We start from the raw sequence: 10,203 nt of genomic DNA on the forward strand, positions 1-10,203 counted from the left end.
GATTATTCTCAATTCACATAATGATCTTACGTGGCTAAGAATGTTTTTATGGCTGAATAAACAACTATTCTACTTAATAAAGTATATATGAGCTTGTTTATTAAGGTAATTTTTTCCGTAGTAAAAATAGAAAAATAAAAGGAAATTCCAATATATTTGTTTTCAATTTACTCTCACTTATCTAAATAAAAAAATGTCCTAATTATTTTGTATTTCTATGTTTGCTCTTTTTATGGACATTATTTCTTCCACACTTGCCAAAGAAGCATGTGTGTGCATAGGCAAATTGTGAGAAAGAGCAGGGGCTTTTGTGTGGAGAAGAAAATAATCAAAGGGTAGATTGGTCATTGAGAAAAGACCCAAAAATGAAGACATGTAGTTTACGTTGGGGTCCCAGGACAAGTGGTCTGAGATGCCACACAACAATTAGAAGAAGCTTCTCTGAAAACTCACTCAATCAAAACGCTCTTTTGCCTGTGTTACGCAGTGCGATGCTCTTCTTTCATTCCTTGGTCTCTTTATGCTTCAGAAACGACAACGTTAACTCTTCTACTACTTCTTACATCACATCACACACACCATTAACTTTCAACCTCGATCTTCGAGTGGTTTGGTGAAGAACTCCTGCCTCTGCCACACTCATTAATTTCCCAATTGCCCAGCCCGGAAGCTAAAGGTATGCATATATATCATATCAACGTCACCCTTCATTTTTCTCTCTGTTTTCCATTCCAAACTTAATTCAAACCTTTATTTCCTGTGAGCATTTATTGAGATAGATGGCTGTCCAACCGCATCCTTCACAGGATTTAATTTCCGTTTTTCCAAAGTCAACCGTATATTTAAACGCTTTTCCAACTTCCTCAAAAGCCTAACTCTTTATTACAGCAGAAAGCTGATGATTACACCGTTCCCTCAAATCCAAGTTTCATTTCGCATCCAGAGATGTTCCACCGCAGCACAAAGTTCGCACTGCTTCTCTCCATCTTCGTTTTCTGTTCAACCATCGCCCGAACCAGCAGCAACTGCCAGCCCAGTTGCGGTTGCGGACAACATTCCCTAAAATACCCTTTTGGGTTCTGTTCTTACAGCAAAGTCAAACTAAACTGCAGCAGCGACAGTACGAAAGTCAAAATCGGCGAGTTCGAGGTTCAGAATATAACCTCTGATAGCATATTCGTGAGTCTTCCGGTGAAGTGCAACCGCAGCTTGGGAATCATAGACCCTCTTTTCGGTGTCAACTTTGCTCCTACGTTCAACAATAGCTTTCTGTTGCAGGGTTGCAAGTCCAAACAGAATGGCTGCGATACTACCCCATCGAGTTTCGTTGGCGAGCACGGCCCAGTGGAGGGGTGTGATTGGAAAAACAAAAGTGAAAATTTTATTTGCTTCAAGCGGTTGCCGCGTAATAATAGTTCGCGTGAATATGTGCTCCAGAGTGATTTGAAAGGAATTGGGTGTAGCTTCTTGTTTTCTGCCATTGCTTATGATAAGAGTAAAGGAAAAGAGCTTTCGCTACAATTACAGATGCTTGAGTTGGGGTGGTGGCTCAAAGGGCCCTGTAATTGCTCCAACAATGCATCCTGCACGGTGGTCAAGCTTGCCACAGGAGATCCAGGCTACCGGTGCCGGTGCCATGAAGGTTTCGTAGGCGACGGTTTCAAAGACGGCGATGGCTGCCGGAGTAGTGAGTCTTTTCTCATTCTTATTACAAGTTACTTTGTGGTTTTGTATACATACCTGTTAAGTCTAGTTTAATTACACTTTCATTCTGGTTAATACATTAATAGTAGTAACAAGGTAAACGGTAAACAGTGTCTAAAGTGTTATTTAAGAAAAACGTTTAAATTGAGAGAGGAGGTATATGTATTGTTTGCTTTTCGTGAAGTAGTTATTAATGATGATGACGATGATAATGGATGGTGATTATGATTGATGAATGATGACCAAGTGGTGTTTGACATCTGGTTGCGGCTTTATGCTTTGGCAACCAGGTTGGTTTAGTTTATAATACTAGTGTAGGATTGTGCATCGGGAATTTCGGGGATGAGGTTTTTTAAGTGGGGGAATCTCTTAAAGATCAGTGTGTGCTTTATCAAGGTCCACAATGGGAATATTTGATTTGTTAGGGGGCATGGGTGGTATGTAGATTTAAGCATAAAGTTCAATATTTTGATTATTGTGGACCCATTTGGACCATGATGATATTGATTCTCTTTCTGGGTGTGGGTGTTAGTTTTTGAGTTAATGGGTGATTAGTGACCCAGAATTTCGCAGAGAATATGGAAGAATGGAACTGTTCAATGCTAGGCTTGATATGTTTTTGTTTTGAAGGGTAATCTGCGTAGGAAATAATTCTTCAGAAGTCAACATGTTCTCGTGGTACCTTTGGATTATTTATGGATCAAAATGGTAGGTAAAGCACATGTCTGGTAGGATGGATTTGAATTTTTTTTGATTCTATATTATAAGTGGTCAGAGGGGAGAGAGTGGTGCCAAATACATTTATCAAGTGGGGAAGTAGGAAATGAACCTAATATTACATGTAACTTCTGAGTTCAGGACATCACCGACCGACGCTTGTTGCTTATCATTTTTTCTTTTTCTGACACTAGAAGTTGAAGTTGAGGGTGATACGAGTCATTGGAAAACTAAAATTAAGTAAACATCTTCTTTGACGCAATCTATAAGGAATATTATTGAAGGCACGACAGATCCGGTTAGAATTGGTCAGTAGATACACGGATATGAACTCACCGACATGTTGTAGATATGAATAATGCCATGATATTTAGTTGTTTACTCTATTGTTTTGGTGTCTGAAATAGAATTATGGGTGTAAAAAAATCAGTTGCATCATGCCACAATTCTTGTATTAACTATTTCATTTCATTGGACACTTAAGCTTCTGTGTATTTAATATTGTCGTTTTTCTAATCCCCTTTTTTTTCATTTTAGCCTTTTCAGCAGTTCCTCAATGCAAACCTTCAACACTATGGCCTGGCAGATGTAGAAAAGCAATCAAAATCGGTGTCCTTGTTGGAGGTAGAACCTTACGAAATTCAGCCAATATATGACCCTCTATGTAGTATAGTTCATAGATTTATTTTATTCAATGCTTTCCTGATAAATGGACCTCAGTTTCTTGTTAATAATTAGTTTACCAGTATTGATTATTGACTGCATATCTTTATTAAAAGATGCTAAAATAAGCAAAAGTTGGAGAGAACTGAACAAAAAGTAAATCAGCAAGAGTTGGAGAGAACTAAGCACTAACTGGATTTTGTGTTTTTCTTGATTGAATTATTTCTCTATTCCCATTATCCGGATACATAATCGATTCAGTTAAAAACGTGTAGTAGAATCTGAACAAGTGCTGCATTGTTGCTTACAGGGGTGATAATTGTGGCTACTCTGGTGGTTGCTCTGTCTCTTCTATGTTACTTTACTAGGCGTCGTTCCTCTTGGCTGAGAAAACAAGTTACAGTAAAGCGCTTATTACGAGAAGCTGCGGGCGACTCTATTGTTCCTCTATATCCGTACAAAGAAATAGAAAGAGCCACAAGTTTTTTCGATGAAAAACATAGGCTGGGAACTGGGGCATTTGGCACAGTTTATGCTGGACACCTTCACAACGATGAGTGCGTTGCTATAAAAAAGATTAAGTATAGAGACACCAATAGTGTTGACCAAGTCATAAACGAGATCAAGCTCCTTTCTTCAGTGAGTCACCCAAACTTAGTGCGCCTCCTAGGTTGCTGCATAGAAGGGGGAGAACAGATACTTGTGTATGAGTATATGCCCAATGGAACACTATCTGAACATTTGCAAAGGGAGAGGGGCGGAATACTTTCATGGACAACAAGACTAACCATTGCTACAGAAACTGCTAATGCTATAGCATATCTCCATTCTGCCATTAACCCTCCGATATATCACAGAGACATAAAATCCAGCAACATACTCTTGGACTACAGTTTTCAATCAAAAGTGGCAGATTTTGGGCTTTCTAGGCTTGGAATGTCAGAAACATCACATATCTCAACCGCCCCACAAGGGACCCCGGGCTATGTTGATCCCCAATACCACCAGAACTTTCACCTTTCTGATAAAAGTGATGTCTACAGTTTTGGAGTGGTTTTGGTAGAGATAATAAGTGCAATGAAAGTGGTTGATTTTTCGCGACCTACAAGTGAAATCAATTTGGCTGCACTTGCAGTTGAAAGGATTAGGAGGGGTTGTCTCGATGATATCATTGATCCCTTCCTTGAGCCACATAGGGATGCTTGGACACTCTATTCTGTTCACAAGGTGGCTGAGCTTGCATTTAGATGCCTTGCTTTTCATAGTGACATGAGGCCTACCATGATTGAAGTGGCTGAGGAGCTTGAAGTTATCAGACGCAGTGAGTGGGAAGCTTTGGAGGAAACCATATGCACAGCTTCATCGGTTGGGTCCGTTTGTTCATCGCCTCGAATAGGAAGAGAGAATTCATTGGTTGGTGTTAGTTTTGAGAGAGTTGCAGGGCAAGGGAGTGAGACATTGATTGTTCCACCCAAGAGTGAAATGTTTTTGCAATCAGTGAAGGAAGTGAAGGACAACTCTCCTGTATCTGTGCATGATGCTTGGCTCAGTGGAACTAGCTCACCTTCTACAAATTGCTAGTTAGTAAATATACTTATTTTGGGTGAAATACCCATTATTTGAATGGCAAACGTCATTCAATGGTTTTCTTTTTTCTTTTTCAATTGTAGGATATATAGCCATCTGGATGATGATTGGCATCGAGATTCTTCTTTCTTTCTCTCTGAATCGTACCAACAATGTCCAAGACAATTTAATTATGTTCACCGATCCTATGTACTCAATATACAGAATTAATCTATTCACTATTCTTTGTTCGTAAGAAAGTGACCTACGAAGAGTTAGCTTGTAGAATTTGTTGCTGGAATAACCAACAACTGAGCCTGTAACTATCTTGTTTGAATATGTTAAGTCAGTGATGGAATGTTGCTTTTGATATTTGCTAACGGTGCTTCAATAGAAGTTATCCAAGTCAATGAGTTAATAAGTGACGTTACACCAAACATGGTTTTCATTGGTGTTTTATATCGTGGTTCCGATTCCTACTGCGCCCCCTTTTGTAGAAAAGTTTAGTAAAGGGAAAGGCTCAGAGTAAGCAATTGACGCTGACTGAAAAGGTATTTTAATCATTACTGCGCCCATTGAAACTTGGTGCCTCCTAAACCAATCTAGTTATTCCACAGAAAAAACTACTTAAATACACACCAATTTAGTTCTTCGACAAAAAAAAATTACTGCAACAAATTCAACTTATAAGTGACTAAATTGCTGTAAATTAGATAGATTGGAGACTAATATAAGATTTTGTTTCAAAAGAAATACTATCCAACAACTCTTCCTCTCTAGTCTTTGATGATATCAGTAGGCCTAACTTTGCATTCAATGGTAGTGTCGGGAACTAATGACAATTTGACATATATTTATGCTATGGGTTTATTCATTCAAATTAAGGTTAATCGTTTAGAACGTAATGGCTCCTTCACGGTTATGTTTTTAACTGTTTGCTGTAATCCCTTATTGAAAGTACCCATAATTTGGGTGGCAAAGATAGGAACAAGTAACGAAATTTGCTTTGACATGAAGCGTTCAGATTGTGTAGCATTTGTGTTGTAGGAATAATAAAAATGATAGTTCCATGAAGAGGTTAACCAGTCCCATGAAAAGTATCCCCTGGTGTTGCTATTAGAAATAGTATCGGTTCATGCAATCCTATATATTGATTTTAAGTTCCCAATGATCCCAGTTGTAGCACACTACTTTTATTTCACCTTTTTTAACAAAAACTGCACGATCTTTTACTGAAAAGAGAGTTACTTTTGCTTTTAAACAGTTCGCTGAAACCAACGTCTTCTTCCAGGTTATGGAAAAGTAACAGATATTTTGATTAATGCGAAAACATAATTTTGTGTTGCAACAAGAAACATTACAACTAGACTTGAACCAGAAGAGTGTCCGAGTAAAAGGAATATAGAACCTAACAAAGTTCTGGAAGACGCGCATCTTGTTCAATTCATCAAACATATTTCGTTTAGGTTTCTTAGTTGTGAGCTGAGTCTGATTTGACACAAGTTGCATGACCAGAGAGTGAGAGGGAAGCAGAATATAAATTGCTCATGTTCACACATGGTATTATCCACATTCTACATAACAACAAAGCTCGCCCATTTCCTGTTCACAGATATATGTCAGTGGAATCAAGATAGTAAATTATTGTACACGAAAAGGTCACAAGAAGCACAATAATTAGAGAAATTTTGCAGAAGGCATCAATTGAAGTCATCAGTTGAAAATGCTGCTCAACTTTGTGCACAGTAGGAGCTAATTCCACACGTAATTCAAACTAATCTGCATCAAACTCCACCACAGTGGGCTTCCCGTTGTGCTGAGCCTAGAACATACAACACCACAGAAACAATCCCATAAGTCTAAGGACTCCTGATATTCTCACACCCCTTTTTAATTTCATGCACTCACTTTTTATGTTCTATCTATTTTGATAGAAATTATATATCTTGACTAAAATTATTGAATGTCTGTGACATAAAAGACTGATAAATTCTGAAACGGGGAGCCGTTAGGGAACAAACCTCTTCGGACGGGAATGCATGGGCACAATGATCCTTCGAAGGAACACCAAAGAAGTGAAGCCTTGTAGATAAAAGAAGTCCCATAGCTCCTAGAAAGGAAGCGATGGCGATTTTCTTCTTCAAGTCTTTGCTTGGGAATTTGCGAGGAAAACCTTTTGGGGTACTCGTTCCTTTGCTGTTGTCAAAATCTGCTACAGATTTTTCCTGACATCACACATTTCATTGGAACATCTCATCTCATGTACTTCCTATCTTTAAAATTTTATTTTAGCTTCAAGATCTTATGGGTTTTGCTTTAACCGTGAGACATTAAAAGATTTACATTTTTTTTATAAATTTGAATATCTACTTCGGTTTCTTTGCAATTTTAAAATTTCTTTAATTATATAATAATGAAATAAAATAAAAAATACCGTTGTTGAGGATTTGTCTAGGTTTTGATTTAAGATCTTGACTTGACGGTTCTTGTGACGGTGGAACGGAATTGTTGGAAGGAATGGAAGAGGTTGATGATGTTTTAAGTATGGTGGGAATGTGTGGAGAGTTGGGAGACTTACAGAGAAGCGAGACATTGAGAGAGATTAAAGGAAGAACTTAGAAAGGAAAGATCCTGTGGTTACGTATTTGTAGCAGTTGCTGTAGCATGTAGTCAATAACACGGAACTAATGGTGGTAACTTGTACGCTGAGTTTGATTGCAACTGCTGTTTAGATTTCTCTCTATATTTCTGTTGGGGTATGACATAAGCTATATTAAAATAAATCTTCTTTTTCTTTCTTTATTTTTTCTATTAATGATGCATAATCTTTATTTTTTGTTTTCCTCTTCATAATTCATTACTTAACTTGCAATTTCTTTCTTTCTTTAATTTCTTTCAACTAGCCTGTTAGTCAGGCTCATTCCCTCCTCGAGGAGTTGAAGATAAAAGGATAAAAATAATAGTTATATCAACTTATTAACAGTAAAATCAAAGTACTTGTACAAAAAAAAAATATATTTTAAACATTCTATAGAGTAGAAACATTTTAATAGAAACTGTTACTATCGAGGGCGGACAACCGATCGGGAAGAGTTTAGACAGTGCCGAGATATATCCGATCGGGTGTCTTAGCCTAGTATGTCTGATTGGATCTCTTAAAAGCAATACGACCGGCCGGGCGAACACCTAAAACTATGGGCTGGAGACAGCAGTTGAAGGCTCATGAATGATTAGTTAATGAGGTAACGGTCATTGTCGAGTATTTAAGATGCGCATTGAAAGCCATTAAAAAGTAAATTAATGGGTAATATTCTCTGAAATCATATAAATAGCAGTCAAAAGAGAAGGTAAACTCTCTGTTATGTGATAATTATATAGACTTGCCAAAGCCCATTCTGACTTGAGCGTCAGAGTGTTTGCTGTAGGTCAACCCATTTGCGTGGAGAACGAGCACGAGGAGAGCGAAGGAAGAAGGACCGATCGGACGAGGAGGAGTGTTTCCGGGCTGAGGCAGAAGGAGTTTTCTCCAGTCCCATTCAACAGAAACAGAAACTTAAAAATATAAGTATTTATAAAATATTAAAAATTTAATTAAATCTATTATTTATTAGGACCAGACATGCCATGTTTCTTAAACTTCATCAGTCGTAACCACTTTTCCTATCCGAAGAAACCGAACAAAAGTGTTTTTGAAGAATTATCAACTGCAGTCTTACTTGAAAAAAATAAATACTACTAACATGTTTTTCTTTGATGACAAAGCTATCGTCGTCTAAAACATCAAAAGTTTTCTTGGATTGTACCACCAAATGGTGAGAGGAATACACACATCACTCTATAAATTCTTTTTATGAAAAGTACATTATTTTATTTTAATTGTCAGTAAATACAAGTTAATTATAATATTATTCTAGCTAAAGATGTTTCGAACTCTTCATTGAGAAACATTCAAAGTGTATCTTCTTGGATAGTAAAAATGCTTGGCCAATTTGTTTGTACATATCACATTCTGTTTATATTCATTCCTTGGCAGTTTACGGAGGAAATCTCGGTGTATTTCATAGAATTAAACCTCAAACAATAAACCTGAGATTGTGGATAGTTTTGTCATCACATCATTATTCCCAGAAAATACATATTATCCATGACATTTTATAGTTAATGGAAATTTTTTATCCGTAAATATGGTTTATAAAAAACTATAAACAAAAAAAAATTTGTTGATAAAATAATTGTTGATAAACTTTACCAACAAATAAAAACATCTGTTGGTAAGTACGGACAATAATAAATGTTCATTGGTAAAATGTGTGATTAAATCTTTTTTTCCTTTTTAATTTTTTTTTATTTCATCATCTTTTATTCTTCGTCATCGGTCCATCATTGTGCCACCACCACTGTAGGTCATTTTCATGCTTTTGATTCTCATCCATTTTTTATTTGTTTTCCTTTTTTCTATTCCTCATTTAAATCACCACCGTTACCATTACCTATGTCCTCCATCTATGTGTCACCGATGATGCACCGACATCAGTATCGCAAGTCATTGACGAGCATTTGCATCATCGACAAACCCCCACATCATCCCTAAGCCACCATCGTCACCCCGACTCTCTCCTCTTCAGCTTGCATCACTAGTGAACCTTCATGTTAACCCCAAGCCACCACCACTAACTAGTACAAAAACATCGTATAACGTCGGTGTTTTTTGTTCTTTCATGTCGAATTCGAGGTCAACGTTAAATTGACGTTGAACATAGAACAATTCGACATTCACACTAAAACAAATTAACGTTGAATTTTGTCAATATTCGACGTTAATCATTTTTTTTGTTTTTTAATTAATTATGAATTTTTTTACAACTCTACAAAATCTAAAAAACAGACAAACAACAAATTTCAGTTTTTGATATTTTATAAAGTATGAACTATGAACATGTAATATAGTATCAACAACAATCAACAATAATAAGTAACAAATAAGTTCAATCAAACAACAACAACTATGTTCAACTAAACAACAATAACAACAAACAAATTCAAAAAAAAAAAACAACAAACAAGCTTTTGCAACGCATATGACTTCAATCTTTGTTACCTGAAACGTTAAAACCGATCAAGGTGGGGTGGGTGAAAACTCCAATCTCAAAAGTGATTCTCTCTATGCAGGGCGTTACTACCTTAATAGCAAGCTGTTGCTGCTATGAGTTTCAGGCATAACTAAGAAAATAGTAGATGTTTACAAGGTGCCAACTTAGTATTTATGTCTCTTTTCTATTCTAGGTTGAGTAAGTCGTTCCACATTCAATTGGTAGAAGCAGAAAACGGAAGTGTAACAGAAAGCATCATGTGTTACAAGGTGTTGTGCCAGAAGTGTGGAAAATATTCCTGGGCTGGGTGTGGCGACCACTTGGCCAGTGTTTACAGAAACATAGGGGAGGGAAACCATTGTATGTGTCGCTCATGGCCTGGCGTTGTCATACCCCGACAACAGCAACAGCAACTGCAACCAACACAATCAACAACTCCACCCCAAGGTATAAGCACGTTTGA

General features: G+C 37.1%; 2 protein-coding genes across 5 annotated transcripts; one reads left to right on the top strand and one right to left on the bottom strand.

Annotated features, from left to right (window-relative positions):
• The first annotated feature begins 404 nt into the window (after positions 1-404).
• Positions 405-4,910, top strand: LOC108319168 (wall-associated receptor kinase-like 14). Of its 3 annotated transcripts, none has more exons than XM_017550208.2 (4): positions 405-676; positions 889-1,687; positions 2,959-3,045; positions 3,395-4,910. In XM_017550208.2, exons 2-4 carry the CDS (start codon positions 946-948, stop codon positions 4,663-4,665), a joined length of 2,100 nt encoding a protein of 699 aa, XP_017405697.1. In that variant the 5' UTR covers positions 405-676; positions 889-945; the 3' UTR covers positions 4,666-4,910. The 3 variants fall into 3 exon arrangements, with proteins under 3 accessions (XP_017405697.1, XP_052733255.1, XP_052733254.1); XM_052877295.1 differs by having other exon boundaries at positions 892-1,687; XM_052877294.1 differs by having other exon boundaries at positions 405-1,687.
• A 1,259-nt stretch (positions 4,911-6,169) lies between these two features.
• LOC108319169 (thioredoxin-like protein HCF164, chloroplastic) lies at positions 6,170-7,330 on the bottom strand. 2 transcript variants are annotated; one of them, XM_017550210.2, is made up of 4 exons: positions 7,085-7,330; positions 6,672-6,875; positions 6,386-6,472; positions 6,170-6,252 (listed from the first exon to the last, which is right to left on the bottom strand). In XM_017550210.2, exons 1-3 carry the CDS (start codon positions 7,241-7,243, stop codon positions 6,425-6,427), a joined length of 411 nt encoding a protein of 136 aa, XP_017405699.1. In that variant the 5' UTR covers positions 7,244-7,330; the 3' UTR covers positions 6,170-6,252; positions 6,386-6,424. The 2 variants fall into 2 exon arrangements, with proteins under 2 accessions (XP_017405699.1, XP_017405698.1); XM_017550209.2 differs by having other exon boundaries at positions 6,170-6,472; positions 7,085-7,328.
• Between the last annotated feature and the right edge of the window lie 2,873 nt (positions 7,331-10,203).

This window comes from Vigna angularis, chromosome 1 (genome assembly GCF_016808095.1).
Source record: "Vigna angularis cultivar LongXiaoDou No.4 chromosome 1, ASM1680809v1, whole genome shotgun sequence".
NCBI lineage: Eukaryota > Viridiplantae > Streptophyta > Magnoliopsida > Fabales > Fabaceae > Vigna > Vigna angularis.